The sequence below is a fragment of the Panicum virgatum genome, chromosome 5K, assembly GCF_016808335.1.
Source record: "Panicum virgatum strain AP13 chromosome 5K, P.virgatum_v5, whole genome shotgun sequence".
Lineage (NCBI taxonomy): Eukaryota > Viridiplantae > Streptophyta > Magnoliopsida > Poales > Poaceae > Panicum > Panicum virgatum.
The window spans coordinates 41,737,163-41,759,955 of NC_053140.1; the positions used below are offsets into that span (position 1 = coordinate 41,737,163).

Sequence of the window (22,793 nt, forward strand, 5' to 3'; positions counted from 1 at the left end):
AAAACTGCTGCCAAAGAAAAAAGGTACCCCAAGACTCAACTCTGCCCTAGTCATACATCCACTGATCATCTTTCTTTCTTTTTCCCCAAGACAAATTGCGTTACCAGACTAGCTATGATCCGACTCAATGGATAGGATCGGATCGGATCGGATCTCCCAGTGGGGAGGACCAATAAGACGAAACCAAAAGATCGATACCCTCTAATTAAACAATTCGATAATCCGGTTAAAACTTCACTGTCATCGTAAAGATGAAGGATCGATCATATGGGCCCCGGGCTCCCGGCCCCTCGCGCTCGCGCACCACCAACAGGTTCTAGTGGGCATGACAGGGCGATGATTCGGACGCGATCTTTCTCTAGGCTGTCACCCTATCCAGTTCCTGTGTATGATGACACCGAAGAATAATCGTAGATTAGGATAGAGAAAACTTTAATTTGTGAGGGTTTATATATGCTGTCTGACCGGCCAGGCTAGTGCTCGATCGGTCATCAGCTGGCGGTGATTCGATCGGTGAAGCACCTAACAACAACCCCTGATAAGTTTAGGCGCCAAATAATTTGACGTGACGACCTAAAACGCATCACTCATCAGCTGGACGCATAGATATGTAGTGATATACTATACTAGTTAGCTACTCCCCCGTTCCAAAATGTAAGTCATTTTGGTTTTGTTAGATTCATAATGTTTGCTATGCATTTAGATATAACATATGTTTAGATACATAACAAAATATATGAATCTAGAAAAGTCAAACGACCTATATTTTGGAAGGGATGGAGTATTAGTCTAGCTGCGTATTATGCGTAGTGCAATGATTTGACGTTGTACGAGTTAACTGCGTATTATGCGTAGTGCAATGATTTGACGTTGTACGAGTTTGAGTAGTCTAATGCTACGTGACAGTACAGCTCAGGATCTCTGTGACTGTGATGTGTTCGAACACTTAATAACCTCATGATTAATTTCTCAGTTCGTTGATTCGATATGTTCGGTCTATTGATCACTTCCTTTTTTTTTGAAATAGAACTTGCAGGGGAGCTGCCTGTTGTATTAATAAGAAGAAGGAATATTGATCACTTCCTTGATTGTTACTACCTGCGTGTATGCGTCAGTCCTATAGTTGCTAGTCTGATGTAATTTACTTGTATAGCAAAGAAAAAAAAAAGCAGATGCAAGTGCGAGCTAGAAACTACGGGCAGGTACAACGGGGCGTCGACTCCCGTCGACATGCAGCCCCTTTTTGCAAAAAGCCGGGGCGGAGACGATAGACGGCGCGGCCGTCGTCTCCTTCGTCTACGGGAGGAGCGCGTGCTCCGAGAGAAGTCGACGACTCCTCGCGCCTGTTGTACGCTTTGCTGGCGGTCAGCGACGGCTGCGGGGATCTGATGCGCGCTGGCACCCGCGCGGGGTTTTCCCTTTGCTCGGCAAATCCTCGCGCCATTCTTCTCCCCCGAAATCCCCCTCCAAGAGCCATTGAGATACTCCCAAAATCCAAAGACATCCAACCCTATCTACAAGCGGCGGCGGCCGCCATGCGGCAGGAAGAGAAGCAGGCTGCGGCGGCGGCCGGGAGCTGCTCAAGGGGGAGGCGTTGCGGGAGCAGAAAGCTTTTGCGGCGCAGTCCAGGAAAGGGTCCTCGACATGGTCGGCGAGGAAATCGGCGGGGGTGCAGAAGGGGAAGGCCAGGGGGGAGCTGCAGCGATGCCAGAGCAGGTGAGTTCCGGCCGCGCCGCCCATGTGCCGGAAGCTACTCTGATTTCCTTCACCAACGGTAGACCTGGGCATTCTCCGGGTCGGGTCGGGTCGGGTTCGGGTCGGGCCAAAAAAAGCCCGGTGTTTTTTCTAGCGGCCCGTGCCTGACCCGACCCGGTGGCCGGGCCGTAAAATTGAGCCCGCACCCGACCCGACAGCCAATCGGGTCGGGTTCGGGTCGGGCCTATGTAAAATGTCGGGTTCCTTCGGGTTTTTCAGGTTTCGGGTCAAAATTTTTAGCCCGTGCCCGGCCCGTCAGTCATACCGGGTCAAAAATTTTGACCCGAGCCCGCCCATAAAACTCTTCGGGTCGGGTCGGGTCGGGCTATTTTCGGACGGGTTGGGTCGGGTCCGTCGGGTCGGACAGCTCATGCCCAAATCTAACCAACGGAAGCCGCTTCTTCGACGGTGCCGGCATCTTCTTCAGCAGTAGCCCGATGCCTGAACCATGGATGCAACATTCCGATCCTACATGGTACTGATTCATCCTCGATTTTCCTCAATGTTGCTCTCAATTGTTATCACTATTGCCGCGCGGCATCTGTAGTCTCCCCTCCCCTATGCTTCGCCACTCGTGCTTGCTCTGTTGCTTGTGCTAGAATATCAGTTTGATATAAAATTGTAAATTTATCAGTTTAGTTTTGATGCTATTCGTTTTTTGTTTGAGGTCTGCAGTTGTAATAAACCTGGTTGCCAGTTTGTTCAACCTATATGGAATCTGAAATCAGACTAATAAGAAACAAAAAGAGCCATCTTTGAATTTAATAGAGGAAAAAATTTCTGCACTTCAGGGTGCGTATTTGGAGACTGATCAGACTGAAACTCACGAAGTTTTACACCAACAGGAAGAGTGACAATATCAAGCTCATCAACTCTTTTTACTGCTTCCACTTGCCATTGTACGCTCTTTAGCCCACAATTGTGCAATGCCAAAACCAGGGGAGTTGCTCAAGAAACTATGCTCCTGCTGTGAACCTAAATGCTTTGTCAATGAAGCTAAAGTTAAAAAAACACAAGCAAACTAACGAAGCACAGCAACTTTTTATTTTTTTTTCTCACAGGATATAGTTATGTATGGATCGTTGTGCATACCTGAATTTCTTTTACAAGTGGTTGGATATGATTCCTCTTTCACTCCAGGTGATTTTTGTATTGACACATCTCCCTTCCATTTTTTACCCTTCCGAACGGTCCTTTCTCCGCCGGTGGCGTGTGCCGTTGCCCCGCCGCCCGTTTGATTGAAATGAACGTGCTGGGATCGGCCACGAATATGTGTTGGGTGTGTTATTATTATTCGATGCGAGAATAAAAAGGACATTGTCACTGTTTGCTGGGCTGGAGGTGGTGTTGGAGTGGTGTGAGAGAAAAATACTGTTGTCCGTCTAGTTGCTGGAGGCTAGTGCTAGAGTGGTGTGAGAGGAAAACGCTGTTTACCTGAAGCTGGTGGATGTGCGCGCGCTCACACGAACCTCGCGAGCTGACAGCCGCGCACATGGCACGGGGCCGCCGCGCTTTTTCTGGTCCCTGTGTTTCACAGATAATGCGAGCGTCACCTGGTTTAACTTGTTAGTTGTTATTATGGGAATGTGACGGTTTCTTTTACTGAGGTGATCAAGCTGACTGTGATTGTCCTGCACTCAATCAAGGTGAAAGCAAATGGGCACGGTAGGTGTAATTCCTTTCTTTCCTCCGGTGAGGATCCCGACGGGACAGAAAACTCGCACGGCACTGATCACACTGTCAGGTCAGGGCATCTCGCTCTTCCCCCACGCGCGGGGGCCGCGGCGTGAATTACCACCACCACCACCACCGTTCTGGCGCCGGTGTGGTGCGCGTACGGCGTACACTCCTGCTGGTGCTGCACCGGTGATCGATGACAACCCGGCCCGGCGCAGGTGGACCTACATATCAGCGGCTGCCCAGTACGAGAGGTCAGTTCACGCGGGGCCTCCGAGGCAGTAAAAAAGACCGGAGCCGAGTCGCTTTTCCCCGTCCCATGTGCAACGGGACGGACGGGACGGCGCGCAGGCGCACGAACGGTGGCGAGCAGTTTAACCGCAGGTGACACGACGCGACTTGCGTGGAGGAATCGGTGCGTGGGACCCACGCGTCAGCGGCGACGCGAGCCACGGCCTCGGTGTCGCTGCGGCGGTGGGGGCCCCGCCACCGCCCCTTTTGGCCGTTACCGTGAGATCCTTGGCGCCTCCCGAGGCAGACGCCTTTCGGGGTTTCGGCCGCGTCGCCCTACGGCTACGGGTGCCGCGGCCGGGGGGCAAGCGCGAGGGAAGTTTTTTTTCCTTAAGCAGTCCCGATGCAGACTCCATTTGTAAAGGTTAAGTCTTAAAGACTCCATTACAAAAAATTATATTTCTCAATATAAAATATGTTATTTTGGTTTATATGGCCTAATTGTCTCTCTCACATTTATTCTTGATCTGTGTGAAAGCTTGAAGTCTAAATAAGACTTGGAGTCTTGGTTTCTCTTCCTCTCTCTTCAATAAATATACTGCTACATCAGCAAAACACAATAAATAGGAGATTTAGACTCTACGAGTGGAATCTGCATTGGGACTCCCCTTAATATTTCGCTCTCTGACATGTGGGCTCCTTTCTTGGGCCCCACATGGAAGAAGGGGCAAGCCTCCTGTGCCTAGCGGCGCGTGAAAAGCTGCGGCCTCCTTGGGTTCGGGTCCGACCGCGATTCGGCCCCGCCTGAGCGCTGACCCACCGGCCGATTGGTCGACTCAACGTCTTGTTCCTTCCAACTACCGGATATGCCCTTCACTTTAACCTTCAGAGAGGACAGGGGACGAACAATAAACATAAACATACGAGGTGCCAGCATGACACAAGATCCGCAGTTCGATTCACGGTACTCGTATGAGTACTCGCGTAGGAACTTGAGATATTGAACACGCTGGTGCAGGAGCATAAGATATGCTTCGAAAGCATGAGCATCCTTTTTTTTCTTAAACCATGAATATAACCACGGTAGGACTAAAATGATTATTTCTTCTTCAAAAAAAGAAGAAGAAGAAGATCCACAGTGTTCCTCTGCGTCAACCAAGGCTCTAGGTCCATGTTATAAGCCATCCACTAGTGCTTGTCTATGCCCAAATGTTGCTGTCAAAGTTTTGAAACAAATGTTGCTGTCAAAGTCTCAAAGACTCTTCGATCTTTCGTGCTCAAGTGACATGGTACCTTGGAGTTTTTAGTGATGTAACTACATATAAACTAACGGTGAGGATGCATTCATTTTAACAAGTCATCAAACACAACATTGACATCGACGTAGGCAACACTGTATTAGGATTCGTGATAAGGATGTTGGTTCCTGCTCTAGATGCTAGCTTCTAAATTTTACTAGCTTAATTCCGTGTTTATCCCAAGCTTTTTTGTTCGCCAATGCTACCTTGAGCTTGGTTGGATAACGCAATCATGAAAGGAACTTCAAGTACTTACTGAAGTTCATGGAATCATGGCCTTATGTCTCTAAAAGGGCATGCTGAAATGATCTAAAACACTAAGCTGTGAATCTGTTCCACATATAAAAAAACGAGCTCCTCGCTTAAGAATAATAGTACTTTTATACCAATCAACCATTTCCTGCACAAGCTGTCCATTGACATTCTTTGGCATGAATAAGCACTAATGTAGCCATGCAAATCAAGAATTTTTCCACGTCCCCAACCAATCCCTACTAAACACAAAATAGCGCTATAAAAAAACAACGGATACAAATTATTGATGATCATGCATTCAGCAACCGCCGTGGCACAGTGGTTACGCATGAAAACATTATTCTGATGCAAAGCCAGGCCGTCAAGGTTGCACGCGAACCGGGATTAATTAATTATTAAACTACATGAACGGAGAGCACCGAGCTCACCTGTTTCCAAAAAAACAAGGGTGAAAAGTGAAAACCGGAAGAGAAATTAAAACGGGTCCCGTCTAATCCAAACGCCTCTGATCGCCAACATTATACTAATACTCCAAAGGGGAAAAAAACCCACCCCACTAGCAGCAGCACTGCAGCAGGCAGCAGCCATGCTCCAGGGTCCAGGGGGTTGAGCCGGGGCCCACGCGTGAATCACACCACGCTGGAAGTGGGGCCTCCGAGGCGTATGTGCTGGGCTGGGGCTACTCTGTTGCGGGCCCGCGCCGTATCTGCAGGGAAAAGGATCGGGGGTGCTGGGGAGTGGGGACGGGGGGCAGGCACGGGCAGGGGCAGGGGAGCAGCGAACGGCTGCGATCGCGCGCGCGTGCCCCGCCCCGCCCCGCCCGCCGTTCGTTCCCGTGGGGAGCCGACCGTTTGGGGCCGGGCCGGTGCTTGTGCTGCTGCCGTGGTAGTATTTGGCAGTCTTGGGTCGCCATGGGATCAACACCCTTTTGCTGGCTCAGACGGATGACTTTCCTTTTTGACAGGGTTCTATGGAAAGCTGAAGCATTTGCACCGATTTGCCGAGAGGAATATCGAAGAAGCCTGAGGCTCTGTTTAGTTCTCAAAAAAATTTCTACAGTACTCGTCACATCGAATTGTTTGACACATGTATGAAGTATTAAATGTAGTTGGAAAAAATAACTAAGTATACAGTCTAGCTGATTAGCACGAGATAAATCTTTTAAACCTAATTAGTCCATGATTGAACATTGTTTGTCAAGTAACAACGAAATGTGCTACAGTACCAAAATCCAAATTTTTTCGCGAACTAAACACAGCCTTTGTCGAAAAGAGAAAAAGGAGCCGACGCGTGACTTCTTTATTTTCACAAGAAAAACACTGCAGAGCAGTAGGGTAATTACTACTCCCTCCATCTCAAAAAAAAAAATTATAAGATTCAAAATTTGTCAAAAAAAGTCATTTTATTCTATTTAGAAAGTATATGTGCATATAAGAATTAGTTGCTGCCAAATATGGGTAATAACTATGAGCAAACATGATCATTTTCTCTTCGGAATAATCTGTCCTAAATTTTCTATGGTGACTTGTATTTTGGGACGGAGGAGTAATTAACAATTTATTAGCATTACACGCCAGGACCCAGAGTCAATATTCAGAAGAACTGGCGGACGGGTAATCGTACTCCATAATATTTGCATTATTCGAATGGACGCTGCATACTATTGAATCAATGGATTTTTAGCATTTGATTGGTTACACCATTTTAGTGCAATCACGTAGCTAAAAGCATAGGATGGAAGATAGCGATTGAAGTTTGGATATTTTAAGTTTTTTTTCCCGACTATTGTGGATCACAATTGAAATCGAACTGTTCCAGTAGACAAGAGCAGTCATGGTGAATTGTAGTTTAAGACATTGGACTAAGACTGAATATTTCTGAAAACATACTTGTAAACAGATACCAAATTTTTTTTTGAGATGAAAAGGAATTGTGAGAATGGCTTGAGCTAGCTTGATAGACTTAGCTAAACTTGATGTGACCAAAACCCAAATTAGCGAAAAATTAAACTCTTGATGCACCATATGTGTCATACAAAAAACAGTAACACAACATAGTTATCAGGGAGTCCTATGCGTGTCTTTTGATCTAGTCATCGCAACTAAAAGACAAAAAAAAAAAGGAAGAGAAAAACGCAATTTCTTCTCGCATAAGCAACAGCTAGGCCTCTTGTAACTGAAGAACTCCATCTGTCGCCATACGCAGAAACATGCTACTGCCAACAGTAGCAAACTAGCAACAAGGAAATGAACAAAAACAAACACAATGAAAACCCTTGGGATACAGACAACAACAAAAAAAAAAGGCAGCAGCTGGCTCCTCGTCTCCTGCCGTTCATGCTCACTTCACCACACTAACAAAAAATTTTAATGACCCAGTCACAGTCACAGCCAGCATTAGCACAACAATTAACAGGCCCTGCAAGGCTGCAACAGAATAAAATAAAAAAAATGACATAAAAACAAATCTTAAAAGCACTGTTCCATAAGTACCCTCTCCCCCTCCCGTTCCGCCTCTCCCCCTCTTCTTCTCGTCTCCCCTCCGCCGCTTCCATTGTTCGCAGTGTGCTCCCCCTTCTCTCGGCCCGCCTCGCTGCTCCGCGGCCGCCGTCCCGGAGGCCCGACCCGCACGGCGGCACACGGAACCCTAAACCCGCCTCACTTGCGGGGGTTGCCGCCGACGCATGCGCGGCGGCGGCGGCTCGTAGCCTAGCCTCGGCCGCCGGCGATCGCCGGAATTCGCGGGGCCAGCGCGGCGGCCGTTACGAGCGACGGAGACGGCGCCCGTGCGGAGCGGAGCGGCGGGAGATGGCGGCGGCGGGGAAGGGGTGGGCGGAGCGGGTGCGGCGCGGGGTGAGGACCGCATGGTTCATGGTGGCCATGGTGGCGTCGCTGCTCGTGGCGTCGGCGCCGGCGCTCGTGGCCTCGGGCGACGTGGCCGTCGCGCTCTGGATCGAAGTGCGCCTCGGATGCCTCCGCGGCCACGGTCTGCGGGGCCACCTCCAGCAGTACCGCTTCCGGAGCTCGCTCGCGGACATACCACTCGTCTCCGTCCTTCGATCCCTCATCATTACTTGTAAGTTGTATAAGCCCGTGCGCTTCCTTTTAGGCCCTCACGCATGCTTCAAAACGGGCAAGTGACAAGAATCTATGGGAACCTATTGCTCGTTTGAGTGGGATTTCCTTTTTTGTTCTCCTCCTCCTCCCCATTGGGATTATTTGCTCTGATGTTGTAGAGTCTGTTCAAGATTTTTAGAGTTATAAAAAAATTAGGGGGGGGGGGTTGAGGTCTTGGCTTAAGATCCTTTGCATTCTCCTATGAGGATTTGGTGATCTGAAAGCTACAGTCTTGCTACGTCTGTGCTTGTCTTCTTTTGCTTGGACGGAGCTTTCGGCGAAATCTGCAGTTATTAATCACAGAGTATAGCTGTTGCTTGCTTGCTTTTCTTGGAATGTAGTTAAACTATGTCAGTTGTTTAGCTGGACTAGTTAGTTATAAGAGAATGGGAAGCTCCGAGAACAGTTTGAAGCGCGCTTTTCTACAAAGTTGTTCTATTCTCATTTGAGAGTTTGAGAGTAAAAGACTAACCATGTGTTCTGCTGATTCTGCAGGTGTATACCTTATGTCCGATACTTCTGGACTCTCTCATGGTCCTTACCTTGGAACAACAACTTTCTGTTCCCTGGCTTCTCTGCTCATCTTGTTAATTAAGGCCTCAGTTTATAGTCCGGGGCATGACATTGGGCCTGAGCTCTCACCGTCATTGCCGGATCATAAGCTCAATCTCAAGAAGCTATGGGGAATGCCAGTGCTTTTTCTGTCTTCCTTGGTGTTTGCACTTGGCCATGTTATCGTTGCTTACAGAACAAGCTGCAGGGCTCGACGGAAGCTTCTCATTCACCGCATTGACCCTGAATCGGTATGGTTGTCATGCACTTATTCTTATAGATCTCGGTTTTCATGAATTGTACAAACTAATCAGGGATAATGGTTTTGCACTTTGATGCCTGATTGGGTAATTTATGAGTTTATTGTTTTCCGCTCTTTTCAGATTTTAGCATACAAGAATGGCTTTTCTGGATGCTACAAGGTTCCACGGTCTCCTACACCATATAGTTCAAAGCTTTTCTCAAGGAGTGAGAGTGAGACAAAGAGGAAAACACTTGTCAATGATGACCGTGATTTGCCAATCAGTTTTCTTGCAGACAGTGATAGCATGTTCATTGCTTGCCAGGGGATCACTGTACACTACAAAATTTCTGATCCATCAACCTGCATATCTTCGTCCCCTGACCCCTTTTCAGAAAGGGATACTCATCACGATGTAATTTCATCAAGCATTTCTCCTAGAAGACAGAGACATGAAAGCCCACCATCTGCTTCCTCTAATACCCGCCGCCTTCTGAATAGGAGCTTTAGCCATCAATATCATCATACTTCTCTATATGCGCCACTATTGGTGGAACCAGTGACATCTCCAACTTTGTCAGATGAGATCCCTCTTATGAGTCTTGACGATGGCGGTGGTGACATATATTTGAATCCTGTGGGCTTTGACCTTGAGGGTGGAGAGCAGGGTAAATTTGCTGTAGTTTTAGTGCATGGATTTGGAGGAGGGATATTCTCATGGAGACATGTTTCTAATCTGCTAGCTCGACAAGTGGGTTGCAATGTTTTGGCCTTTGATCGCCCAGGATGGGGATTAACATCTCGACCTCGCAGAAAGGACTGGGAAGATAAGAAGTTACCAAATCCATATGAGTTAGAGTCTCAGGTGATCCTTCTCATCTACTCAAAATATTATGTTTCCCATTTTTTAGGAGAGAAGAACCTTAATGCAAGTCTAGTAACTGCAGCTGGTGTTTGCCCCTATAGTTCAATTTTGTCATCTATATTTTTTTGACTCCCTAGTAAAATGTTTCTGAGCCACTTACTTTATTAAGAGTAGCATCTACCTTTGCTATATGATATATCATATTTCTCTGCTAAAACTATTTTACTGTTATGAGTATTATCATCTGAATGTCATTTATAGTTTTCAACCTCACAGTGATATCTATTTTGTTAGGATTTGTTCTTGTACTAACAGCTTGTAAGGGGACGCTTCTTTATTAAAAAACTACCGTAGATTTAATTGTGAGAGCTAAATAAATTCCCAATGTATTTTGAACATGGGGATCATGCTTACAAAGAACATTTTTGTATGATTATGTGCAGGTTGATCTTCTTATTTCATTTTGCTCAGAAATGGGATTGCGCTCTGTGGTTTTAGTTGGTCATGATGATGGGGGCTTGCTTGCCTTGAAAGCTGCAGAGAAGCTGCGCACTTATGGGGATCATATAAAGGTAACTTAAATAACTTCCTTTGAGAAAATTAGCTTGTTGTCTCATTTATTTTGGATGGAAGCTAGTACATCATGTAAGATTGTACTGAATGTTACTTGTTTGCTTTTGCAATTGCAGGTTGAGGTGAAGGGAGTTGTTCTTGTAGGTGTAAGCTTATCAAGAGAAGTCATTCCTGCATTTGCTCGTATACTCCTGCATACACCTCTGAGGAAAAAGCACATGGTCCGTCCTCTTCTGCGTACTGAAATAACTCAGGTGATCAATCGACGGGCATGGTATGATGCCACAAAGTTGACAACGGAAGTTCTTAACCTGTACAAGGTAAGCATATAAGCACACCTTTTAATCTTGTCAGACCATTGATGTTCATTCATGCTTAGTTTTCGGAAGTTTGTTTACAGATCTGATACAGATAATTTCTGTTTATTGGACTACCTTTATTTGCCCTGGGAAAGAAAAAAAAACAAGTCTCTTTACATCTTACTATTCAAACAACTGTTCTGTATCAATGATCAATGGTCCTCCTGTTCTGTCCATGTGAATGAAGTACTATTGTAAATGCACATGCTCTGTCATTCTTTGAACTTTGAACTGTTGACTGACTTCGATTGCTTGTGCATTTAGGCTCCGCTATTTGTTGAGGGCTGGGATGAAGCACTACATGAAGTGGGTCGGCTTTCGTTTTCTACGGTCCTATCATCTAAAAGGGCGGCAGATTTACTAAGATCAGTGGAAGACCTCCCTGTTTTGGTGGTAACAGGCTCTGAGGATGCTCTTGTTTCTGTGAAGTCCGCGCAAGCTATGGCTTCAAAACTTGTAAATTCTGTAAGTTATCCACTCCCTGACTTGCCTATTAGTCGTGCACAAGATTTTGCTATGGTCTTACCTATTTGGTATTCCTAACAATTTACTTCGTTCTACTTGCGCAGAGGATAGTAACAATATCGGGATGTGGACATTTGCCACATGAGGAGTGCCCCAAGGCATTACTCTCGGCGCTTTCTCCTTTCATTTCTAGATTGGTACCATCAGAAGATTCGTTGCAAAGACTCTAATGTATACTTGATTCATTCACTCCCCCCTTCCATCCCCCTTTCATTTCTTCCCTGTGCTTCTGTCCTCCACACTGAGTAGCCCCCCTCTAGTTGGTGAGTTTGTGTGAGCCAATGTAGTGCGAAGTAGTAGCGGAGCCTGACCCAAAATCTCAAGGGTTCCTAGAGCTCCCCTGATTTTTTTTTGTCACATGTAATGATTTGCCTGAATGATTTCAATCGAGCAAGTTGAATCTGTACAGCACATGCTTGCTGTGTTCCTGTCCTTGTCTGCTTGAAATGGATGAGATAATTGAAGCCTTTTTCAGGGTAGCAAAATTAAACTGCACAGCACATGCCCTCATTGTTTTTGTGGCTTCAATCATGTGCCAGTGCCACTACCTGATCCAGCAGGGAATGGATGCCATACAGTTCTTTTGAATGAGCATGAGCACAAGTGGTGGAAGGTCAGAGGTGCAGCTGCAAATAAATTTGAAGATCATAAAAATCTCAGGCGCCCCAGCCTCGCATGGCCTGTGCTGGGATCCACAGGGAGCCCAAATGCTCTGTGATTGTGCCACCCACCTGGTGATTGGAAGTTGTAAGATTGTTAATGAAACTTCACGAGCGATTCCCCGTGGTGCGTTGAGATGCTTCAGATTGGGAGTTGGCTGTTTACACTCGAGGGATCAATTTCCTGTTCGTCAGAATTTGTAAGCACGGGACGTTATCAGCTCAGTTAACAGTATTGTGGACATCAAGTTCATGTAGCATGGTCATGTACTCATGTTACCCGCAAATACTTGCAGTCACGCGTGTGGGTGCGAGCCAAAACGTCACAGAAGGCTGAGCTCAGTCGCTGCAAGTGGGCCTGAGAGGTCCTAATTATCTTCCTCGGCGAGCTCGTGGCCAGAGTTGGGTGTGGGGTGGGGTGGGAGGGGGGGGGGTCCTATGGCCTCTGGTCTTAGAAGAAGAGGGGAGGGGGCCTGGAAGCCCGACGGTGGCGGGGGGTTGAGGGGGCGGCGCGGCGAGGCAGCGTGAGGTCAAGACTAGGGCGGGGGCGTAGGCGTGGTGGTGGCGGGCGGTGGTGGGAGCCGCCAGAGATGAAGGAGGTGGCCGGTGGCGGGGATGAACTCGTCATGGGCCTCCTCGTGAGCCCATGTTGCTGGCAAAAATATAATCCTTGTCCATTCAACAAAAATGCATTTGGGAGACTAGGCGCATAACGGTTGGGCAGCCCCCCACCTGGGTTTAGCCCTAGTCGTTCGGTTATAACCGAACCGATCGGTTTGGTTCTTTGGTTTTTGGAGGACTTCGGTTTCTAAAAAACAGGAACGTTCGGTTCCTTTTAGAACTAAGAACCGAGCAATTTCAAATTCGGTTCTTTCGGTTCGGTTTCGGTTATAACCGATGGAACCAAACTTCATTCAGAATGAATGAGGGAAAAAAAATCTCGCCTTGCCTGCCGAGGACCGCCGCCGCATGTGCCGGCGCCTCCTACACGCCGTTATTGCCCGCCGCCTCATCATGCTGAGCACCACCATTGCCCCACGCGGCCGCTCACTGCCGCCCACGCCGCGTGCCACCGCTACCCCCACGAAGCAGGGAGGAAGCAGGGAGGAGGGCCGCCCCCACCCCCATCGCCGCCGTGCGCCTGGAGGTGCGGACCAACGCCCCTGCGCGCCGCCCGGCCGCGTGCTCCGCCGGAGGCCGCTGGGGAGGGCGGGGCGATGGCCGGGGAGGGGACGCGGCGGCGTCCAGTAAGGGCGCAAGGCGGGGTAGCGACCGAGAAGGGGCCGCGGCGAGCGCTGGGCCGCTGACAAGGGCGGAGGGCGGGCTGGCGCAGTGCGCTCTGCGCCGGTGGCCGGCCGGGCGGGCATTGGGAGGCGGCGGGCAGCTGTAAGAGGCTACGGCGGCCGCAGATCGCAGGGATGCGGTCCGTGCGGACGGGATTGGAGGTCGGGGCGCCGGCGCCAGAACCGCGGGACGGGGCGTCGGGGGCTTGCCGCCTCGCCGTCTTGGGGTGATGGGTACGGGACGCTCCGGTGGTAGCTTCCTGTTATGGTTTTGTTTGGGCCTTGGGCCAGATTCATTCCTTCGTGGGCTGAATGGATGACGTGGTCGGTTCTTCGGTTAACTGGCTTAGGAACCGAAACCGAACCGAGTACTTCGGTTCTTGAGAACTAGGAACTGAAATTGAATCGAAATTCTCAGTTTTGGTTCAGTTCGGTTCGGCTCCGGTTCCGGTTTTTTCAGTTCGGTCTTTGATTCTCGGTACTCGGTTTTTCGTGCCCAGGGCGACCTGGGTTCGATGCCCAGCATTGACACCCTGTGAGACACGGGGGCTTGCCCCCAAATATTTCAAGGAGAGAGCCTCCAGTGCCCATGGACCATAATGGGACGACACACCCGTCACTTTAAATATCAAGAGGTGTGTGTACATGTTGTAGTCTTTGATTAGGTAGAAAGTGTGTGGTATGTGGTGGAAGGACAGATACTAGGGAATATATTAGGTGCAAACTAATCTCTCCATGCAAATTATAGAAACTTTAATCTGGGCCATCGGATCAACATCCAAGTGTGATTACTCAATCCAAGGGTGGGTCCAGATTGGAAAATTACCCAATCCCCAATGCCCCTTGGATGTTGATCCGATGGCTTTGATTGAAGTTTTCATAGTTTGCACGAAAAAATTGGTTTGCACCTAATACGTTTCCCAGATACTAACCCTAGGTTGAGGTCAAGGTTTTAAATCTCCGGCTATAGCGGCCGCTATAGCCGGAGATCTCCGCTGGACGGAGCTGCAGCTAAGAGATTTCACTTTTAGCGCTAAGTGACCTAAGACGCTAATAGCCCGATATAGCGGGCGAAATCCGCTAAACAAGGTGTAATTTAGCGCCGCTTATCGGCCATCCACCGAAGGGCTGCAAGTGCTGGCCCAGACCTTCCCCGGTGCCGTCGGCAATGCAGAGCAGAGGCTGCGTTGCAGCAGTGACTAGTGAGAGAGAGTGGGGGGCTGCAGGCAGGAGTCGAGGCGGACAGAGATAACATGTGGAGCAGAGTTGACTAGTTGAGGATCAAGTATGAAGAGGTGGCCTGGGTGGTGTCCGTGTACTCTGTCTTAGCGGCGATATAACGGGAGATTAGCGGCTATTGCGAATCGGAGAGGGTGCCGCTAAACTGTATCTCCGGAGATTTAAAACACTGGTTGAGGTATTAAAAAACAAAAATGCGTTTGCCGGCAACTTCTCTAGCCCATCCAGGACGATAGTGGGCTAATGGCCAACCAAAGAATGAAATTCTGAAATATACCGTGCATGAGAGACCAATCAAAAAACTGAAATAGCAAGGAGCGCGTTGATTTGACAGGTAAGAGCAACTCCAGCGGAGAGACTAAATTTGAGCCCCTATATTGCTTTTAGGAGCCAGCCTATAAAAATTTAGGAGCTTCAAACTCCAGCAGGGTGACTAAATTTAGAGGGCCTCCAGTTCTAGGGACTCTGGACCAAAATTTAGTGGCCTCCCCAAAATGGGGGCTCGTATAGAGGCCCGGTTGGAGATGTTTTTTCTACTGAGAGACTAAAACAAGAGATAGAGTCCCATTTAAGGGCCCGGCTGGAGTTGCTCTAAGGGGATCAAAAATTCTTTGTAGGTAATGCTGAGTCTGAGTTTACAAAGTTTGGGGGTTTTGATAGTCGGATTATCTCATAAATTCACAACTCACTTATATTTGTCGGTTTCAGGGAAAGCTTGATCTCAAGAACAAAAAGAAAAAAAAAGAATCATGTAAAACTGAATAATAATCTGAAACAGGTCAACACTACTTACATTTTCTCGACCCCTACTCTTCAAATGAGAGAACTACAGACTACCGGACCAGCTGACTACAATTTCTTTTCCAAGCTGGACCAAAACTATCATGGTTAAACTTTACAAGGTGGGCATACCGCCACATCCTCGCCAGTTCTTCAGTTGGAAGAACTTCATTGACGCCTTTAAACATTATTTTCCAATCGCCCAGCTTGTGAAACAAGGTCATATTTTCCTCTACCGTGAATTTGCAAGTAGAGCACAGCTTGCTGCCTTGCTCACTTGTTGTCAGGTCTTACTTGCGCAACATTTGGCACCCAGTCATCACTGACGAGAAAAATATGATCACCATCTCTGATAAGCTCCACCTCATCAATCTCAGCACCCTCAATCGTCAGGACCTTGCTAGGCATGAAGCCGAACTTCTTTGCCCCTAGTTCGAGGAGCTCCTTCATCGACCGTGGTAGGAGCACGAGCTTCCCGGCAGCGTTCCCCTTCTCGGGGCAGCTAATTGTCACCCTGATGAGGGACTCGTGACGACAACTGCTAGGACTACCTGTCGCTGCAATGTCTCTCGACAGCAGACCAGTGTCCTGATGGGCGTGGGATGCAGAAATGACACCGAAAAGGGAGTTCTGGAAACTGACCCTCTTTCTGAGGAGCTTCTGTGGAACAACTTTTCTGCGTACTTCGGCATTTTCATGGTCCATGTTTAGCATCGAGGGCTCACTGTTGAACCTCCCAATCAGCAGAGGTGCCACCCTGCTATTCGAGACACAGCGACTTGGTGCTAGCCGTGATTTACTCTTAAATAGGACCTGTATATCGTCGTGGCCTTGTTGTTCAGCTAGATCTCTTGGACTCCAGCCATTGTTGTCCTGCTTATCAATGTCAGCTCCATGTTCCAGCAAAAGTTCAACCATCTGAACATTTCCGTCGCAGACAGCACGGTGCAGTGGAGTGGTTCCATCTCTCGTTGATCTGTTTATGTCGCCACCATAACGGATAATATCCTTAAGAAGCTCAGTGTTATTGTCCTCGACAGCGACACAAGCATACAAGGCCGTGTCTCCAGAAGATAGATCTGCCCCGCTCTCAACTAGCAACTCTACTACTGCATCATGCTTTTCACACAAAGCCTCCCATAACGGCACTTTTCCTTCATAGTCTGTGTAATACAAGGGTTATAGGCATGTCAGTGAGAGGAAATGTCCAATCTACATGAACTTCAAGACTCACGGAAAATATTGCGAAAGAAACAATAATTCTCATACTAGTAAATTTAGTTTTCTATAGGTGGCAGACTGATAACAATTTCAGAGGAAACTTTTTAAGTTGTATATTTGCTATGTCGTGGTCTATCTGTAGAAGATGGAAAATTATAGTTTTACACATACCCCTAGCATTTGGATCAGCTCCATACTCTAGAAGAAGCTTGACACATTGCTCATTTCCTTTGGAAGCAGCTATATGCTGTAAACAATGAAATGAACATTGTTAAATTCCTTGCTTAATAAAAATCTGTAGATAAACACCTACTCGTTGGTGAATATACAAACCAGTGCAGTGTGCCCATTATTATCTGATTCATTTGGATCTAAACCACGTTTCAGAAGTTGATGCAACAAAAGGTCATCCCCTCTTGTTACCGCAAAGCAGAGGGTGATTGGCAAATCCAAACGACCCCGTGCTAGCATGTTCTCAATCTCCTTCAGAACGCCCACCATTACACTGCTGTCTTTCTGCTGTTTTAGTAACTGTACACAAAACAAGGGAAAACAAGGAACAGTGAATCTCGTTAGATCAGATTCAAAACCTCTCAAGGTATAATAGCATCACAATACTTCTCAAAGTACATCCCCATTACTGTTGTTTTGATTACTCTCTGGAGTATGAAAGGGAAAATCAAGCCACAATAGTCAACAAGCTCATACATGGTATAGCGAATGTCTGATATTCAATTCCACATATTGTTAAGCAAGATAATACACGCTCACTAATTGGCATTGGTCTCAGTGTTGATTTCCTGAGTCTTTTTTATCACCAAATTCTACAAGTAAAAAGAAAATCTAATATAGCTAATAGCTATAATATGCAATAACAAAGAAAATTCCAAGAATAATGTGGTTCCTGTACCTGAATAAGGTTGTTCATTATTACTGTTCCATCTCCAACATTGGATTGCACAATGCTGAGAAAGGCAGTGCGATTCATACGGAGGAGCTGGCATAAGGATTTTGTTCGAACTGTGAATAGTTGAGGCCTGTAGCAAAGAAGCCCAATTTCTCCAACGACATCTCCTGACTTAGCCACTCCAGCCACCTGCAATTACCAGCATACTAACTTTGAGAAAAAATTTGATACATAAATTCACTTCCACTTGAACATCAAAGCAGCATAAGACTTGCCTGTTCTGCACCATTTTGTGACTCTATTAACTCCTGCAAAAGTGACAAGCATGTCAGAATGATCATGTGCTCGTGGTCTCAGTCCTAGTGAAATCACAACTACTACTTTTTTTCCAGATGTACTCTACTGATATGTAACTAAATGAATTAGGAAATAAGAGTTGTCAAAACAGTATTCTTACCGCACTACCAGAAACTAGAATGTAGAAGTCAGTGGGCGCTTCATTCTGCAGAATCACATCTTCCCTAGGTGGAAAATATTCAGCTTTCATCTCAGAAACCTTTTCCACGGAATCACATAGAACAACAAGATTAGTGCATGCTCAAGCAGTATCAAAATATTTTAAAAGGATAAAATAGCACGGAATTCCAGTAGCCTCACCAGTTGAAAAATAAGGTCGTTTGACACCCCTTCAAACAAGTAAACCTTTTGGACAAGATTAAAAAACAGATACTGAGAAATGCTGGATCTGATAGCCTTAGGAAGCGCATCAAGGGTCTCTTGTTGTTGAAGGCCTTCTGAATCTGTTCTGAACTTCAAGCTAAGATGTGAGATCATCTGATCTTGCAGTCGGGGTGGTAGCTGATTCCTTAGTGCAAAGCTGGTTGCTGCTTGAATTGTATCTCTCTTTAGACCAAAACATGAGAGAAAAAGATCTCTATTAGACCCAGCTTTAATATGACTGTTAGATGTCGATATCAACTGATACTAGACAAAAAAGAACTCACATATTTTCGAGTACGGCTGGTGCCATGGACAACCAGATTGGTCATATTTCCGATCAAATAGGCAGTCAATCCAAGGTTGAATAGCATGTAGAAAATGTTGAATATCATTTCCCTTGTGTTCTCCGCATGCAAATCACCATAACCCACAGTGGTGAGAGTAGTGATTGACCAATACATTGATGTTACATAGCGAATCCACAAGCTACGATGATGAAAATCTGGCATTGAATTGCCAATCCACGTGTCACTTGGGTCAGGATACCTATCAGCAAGAAGATAGTAGAAGCATGCCGAACAGTGGACTGCAAAAAGTGTGACCTGCAAGACCAAAGATAAGTAGATATAGGATGTAAGTTCGTCAACAGTAGTAGGATTTTTACAGGAGATTCTCAAATGTTCTGATTACTTACACATATGAGCTTTGCACATCGAACCCAGAAGTAATTGAAGTGTCTATCCTTCTCCAATCTAGCAAGTAAGAAAATAGATGAAACCTTTTTTTTCTCACTAACAAGACAAAACACATGGGTATAATGACACTATCCGCACTGATAATTAGAAACAAAAGAAAAACAAGCACACCATCATTAACATACCTAGCAAAGAGAGAGCTGACCCTACGGAGACGCCATAGACGAAGCATGTTGAAAAATCCATACGACCTGAGGTTCGGAGGTAGTATCTTCCGAGCAAATTCTGTTGGGATGGTGGAGGCGACATCAAGAACAAACCAACTAGTAGTATACCGCCAAGCTATCCTCTTTGGATCATCTTCAAGCAAGTATGTCATTCTATCCAAATAAGCTACAAAGAAGGTAAGAATGATGTCCACTGCAAAGAACGCATTCACAACATTGTCCACTATAGCTAGGCCGCCTGTTGGCTTCCGAATGAATCCAAACTCAAATGGGGAAACCCATGCAGAGTAGACAACGAGAATTATGAGAAAAGTCTCCCAGGATCTGCATAGAATTAGCAACTGCATATCAGAATTGCTTCTTCCTTTGTTGTAAGTAATCTGATTTAGTTTTTACCAGCGAAATTATCCTTGTCACAGGCAAAGCAGTGTAATAGATTTGTTTAACATTATTGCAGAATTTATATAAGTTCCTACTGTTTCTGCCAGTTAGAGTTGGTGCTACAATGACTATAATTACTACTGCTACTTACAGTAGATCATTATCTTTCGAAAAGGAGCTCTGAAGAAAAACTGATCAATCATACCACCATAGGCAAATCAAAAGCTACCCTAGGAAGACACATGCATACCACCAGCCGTAACTAAAGAACTCGCTGGTTCCCAAACGATTCAAAAAGGTTTTCCACCCGAATCCCGTGACTGAGCACTTTTTGACAACTAAAGAGGCGCAAAACGTGAGTACAAGAAATGCAGAGACGTCACCATCGATATCATGCCTTTCTTGTGTGTGTGTTGTGAAGTAAAAAGAAAATTAAAGCAGCAACCAACGACCTTAAGCAGCCCAGAGTAAACAAAATCAGAGCAAGAGTGCGAGTACCATAAAAAGCAAAACATAAACTAATCAATTATTGACTTGGTAAAACAAAAGCAATTATTCGGTCGAAGTCAAACCAGAAATCAGTTTAAAAATAAAAAACAGTTTCTATTCAGCAAAATTAAGCACCCAAGAGAATTGGCGAGAAAAAAGGAACATATATAAATAACTTCGAGGAATAAAGAAGAAAAGAGTGGCAAAAATTGGGAAGGCACCCTTCTCCGTATATAAACCGCTTGGAATTCTGCGTACGAAGAGAAAACCAGTCGGCTTTGCCCAACCAGACAGAATTACAAGACAAGCCACTCTCTTCGCTCACCCCACCATGACCAATATCGAAGCTGCCACCTGCCAGAGCAAGCCGTCGGCGAGGCAGAAGCAAACAATGCGCGACAAAAAGCCAAACCCAGCGCGGCCGCAGACCGCCGCCGAGGGAAGAAGGGGCGACGCGCGATGACAAAGCGCAGGACTGACACGCGGCGCCGAGCTAGCTGTAAATTCGGAACCGGCAACGAATGAAGAGGCGGGAGGCGGCGGCGGCGGCGGACCTGTATCGGCGGTCGTAGGGCGAGACGATGAAGGGCCTGAGCTTGACGCGGCGGTTGCTCCGCGCGCCGAGCGACGGCAGGATGCCGCTGGAGATGCTGTAGTGGCTGCCGTCCCGCGACAGCTCCCGCTCCATGGCCGCGCCCGCGCCCCAGGGCGCGCACGCCGCCGCCACCCTGGAGGCCCCCCACCCCGCCATTGGCAGCCGGAGCCCCCAGCGGCGGCGCGATAAACCCTCCCCTGGGTTTTACGGTAGCGGGACTTTGGGAGGAGGGGAGGCGCGCCTGCTCCCGCCCCCAATTCGCGCGATTCGATCGCGGATCGGGTCCCCTGGCCAGACCTTTTTTTTTTCTTCCCTCGTGTACTGCTTGTTCTCGGCCCCCGGGCGGTGGCGGTGGCGCCGTCGATGGAGACGATGGGGGACAGGGAGGGGAGGAGAGTTGGAGTCGGTTGGGCTTGGCAGCTGGGGTGCGAGACCAAGCGCGCGCTCGGCGCCGTTTTATGGAGAGCGGTTTGGGGGCGCGCGGGTTGGCTCGCCACGACGGGGAGGGAGGGCTTTCCGGGACACGGGATTTGGCCCTGGCCCCCTGTCGGCCGCCTGGCGCAGCCGCGCAGGGGGGAATTTGGGGGAACGCGGCGTTTCCGTGGGAGCGGCGCGGCTCGATGGATTGTTCCGGGACCTGGGCGCTGGGCCTGGGCGTCTGGCAGCGGCAGGAGGGCCGGGGCAGGGCGGGGCAGGGATACAACCAGTTTCCACCGGTGGTTTCGGCTGTGCGCGCCGGCCGTTTGGCGAGCAACGGTCCAACCTTCTCGTCAAAAGGAGAGGGAAAAAAAAGACCCTGGGTCCGACGAGTCACGTGAGGACACCGGTTTGGAACCTTGGGTAAATCAGCAGACGCGAACGCGATATCTATATTGCAATAAACCGGCAGCAATGCCTTTGGTCCAAAATATAAATCACGTCGCCTATTCATACACTATACGCGTCTTTATAAATTGAAGAGAAAAGTCCAATTTCCACTCTCGAACTATCGCAAAAATCTGATTTTTAACATTCAACTATAAAATCGGACAACATAGGCCATCCAACTGTAAAAATCGGATAAATTTGGCTCTTGAGGTGGTTTTGTATTTTTTTAATTAAATAAATCTAATTAGATCTAAAAAATCAACACTAATTCACTTTAAATCAGAAAAATATGAAACTAGTACAAATTTTTTTCTAAAAATGTAACTTAACTATTATTGCTCCATTTGAATCTTAGTTATTAAAAATAATAGGCATAACTGCAAGCAACCAAATATTATGAATATAAAAAAATTAGATCTGAATAGCTCACAAGTCATATGACAATAGATATGTTACATTTTTAAAAAACGTTTGATACCTATTTCATAATTTTTTGACTTCAAATGAATTACTTATAAATTTTTTAGTGTAAAATTGAATATTTTTAATTCTTACAAAATAGAAAAACACCTTCAAAACAACCCCAGGGGCGAAATTTGCCCGATTTTGACAGTTGGATGGCCCATGTTGTCCGGTTTGTAGTTGAAGGTTGAAAATTGGACTTTTACGATAGTTGGAGGGTGTAAACCGGACTTTTCCCTAAATTTAATGCCTCCGGTATATCACGATAAAAGATGTTTTGACGACATAAATACATAATCAACCAAAATTACTATCGTCTGCGGGATGATGGAGGAAGTTCCTGACGCCGCATGCATGTAGTAGCTTAACGCCACCGTCACCTTGTATACACGTCTTATAAAACTCCATGGTAGAAGGTACACATGATGTGATCTACGAGACAAAAACTATGACGAGGCTCGGTGTGGAGTATCTCAGAAAGGTGTATCTATCCCTTCCTCCACTATATGTCGGTGGAACTATGCGGCGCCTTTGCATGCTGTGCATGAGGCCCTCTTGGGTTCCTTGAGGGCTAAAGCCGCATCTGGCATGATAAGTACGCATTCCATTTGAAGCACACATTGGGATATTGGAGAATGTTTTGTGTACCACCATCTTGTGTACTAAGCTTATATTATTGTTCACTGATTCACTTCAAATGCTCTCCTAGCATTCTGTTTTTGCTAATAACACTCTTCTAAGCCAGCATCTCTAGTCATGGCGGCTAAACCAAAATTTGGTATGTCAAATTGAGGTACTGGCCTGAAATTAAGACAATGTGA

At 46.9% G+C, this 22,793-nt stretch overlaps 2 protein-coding genes and 1 long non-coding RNA gene across 5 annotated transcripts; 2 read left to right on the forward strand and 1 right to left on the reverse strand.

The window, feature by feature from the left end:
* The first annotated feature begins 2,007 nt into the window (after positions 1 to 2,007).
* Positions 2,008 to 2,703, forward strand: LOC120709989. The gene is made up of 2 exons (XR_005689801.1): positions 2,008 to 2,230; positions 2,547 to 2,703. It is a non-coding gene; the product is annotated as an uncharacterized LOC120709989 (long non-coding RNA).
* A 5,320-nt stretch (positions 2,704 to 8,023) lies between these two features.
* On the forward strand, positions 8,024 to 11,860 carry LOC120709991. The gene is made up of 7 exons (XM_039995619.1): positions 8,024 to 8,291; positions 8,828 to 9,135; positions 9,268 to 9,990; positions 10,434 to 10,562; positions 10,680 to 10,883; positions 11,187 to 11,387; positions 11,492 to 11,860. Exons 1-7 carry the CDS (start codon positions 8,024 to 8,026, stop codon positions 11,615 to 11,617), a joined length of 1,959 nt encoding a protein of 652 aa, XP_039851553.1. The 3' UTR covers positions 11,618 to 11,860.
* Positions 11,861 to 15,293: 3,433 nt separating this feature from the next.
* Positions 15,294 to 21,070, reverse strand: LOC120709992 (potassium channel AKT1-like). Of its 3 annotated transcripts, none has more exons than XM_039995620.1 (11): positions 20,603 to 21,070; positions 19,137 to 19,502; positions 18,951 to 19,008; positions 18,541 to 18,858; positions 18,194 to 18,439; positions 17,994 to 18,092; positions 17,812 to 17,844; positions 17,540 to 17,725; positions 16,963 to 17,160; positions 16,801 to 16,876; positions 15,294 to 16,571 (listed from the first exon to the last, which is right to left on the reverse strand). In XM_039995620.1, exons 1-11 carry the CDS (start codon positions 20,797 to 20,799, stop codon positions 15,682 to 15,684), a joined length of 2,667 nt encoding a protein of 888 aa, XP_039851554.1. In that variant the 5' UTR covers positions 20,800 to 21,070; the 3' UTR covers positions 15,294 to 15,681. The 3 variants fall into 3 exon arrangements, with proteins under 3 accessions (XP_039851554.1, XP_039851555.1, XP_039851556.1); XM_039995621.1 differs by lacking the exon at positions 20,603 to 21,070 and adding an exon at positions 19,711 to 20,516; XM_039995622.1 differs by lacking the exon at positions 20,603 to 21,070 and adding an exon at positions 19,575 to 19,596.
* Between the last annotated feature and the right edge of the window lie 1,723 nt (positions 21,071 to 22,793).

Coding starts and splice junctions, on each gene's coding strand:
- LOC120709991 (XM_039995619.1), top strand. CDS start 8,024: ATGGCGGCGGCGGGGAAGGGGTGGGCGGAGCGGGTGCGGCGCGGGGTG. Junction 8,292..8,827: donor TCGATCCCTCATCATTACTT/GTAAGTTGTATA, acceptor CTGATTCTGCAG/GTGTATACCTTATGTCCGAT. Junction 10,884..11,186: donor AAGTTCTTAACCTGTACAAG/GTAAGCATATAA, acceptor TTGTGCATTTAG/GCTCCGCTATTTGTTGAGGG.
- LOC120709992 (XM_039995620.1), bottom strand. CDS start 20,799: ATGGCGGGGTGGGGGGCCTCCAGGGTGGCGGCGGCGTGCGCGCCCTGG. Junction 19,503..20,602: donor CCCTACGACCGCCGATACAG/GTCCGCCGCCGC, acceptor AATTCTATGCAG/ATCCTGGGAGACTTTTCTCA. Junction 16,877..16,962: donor ATAATGGGCACACTGCACTG/GTTTGTATATTC, acceptor CATTGTTTACAG/CATATAGCTGCTTCCAAAGG.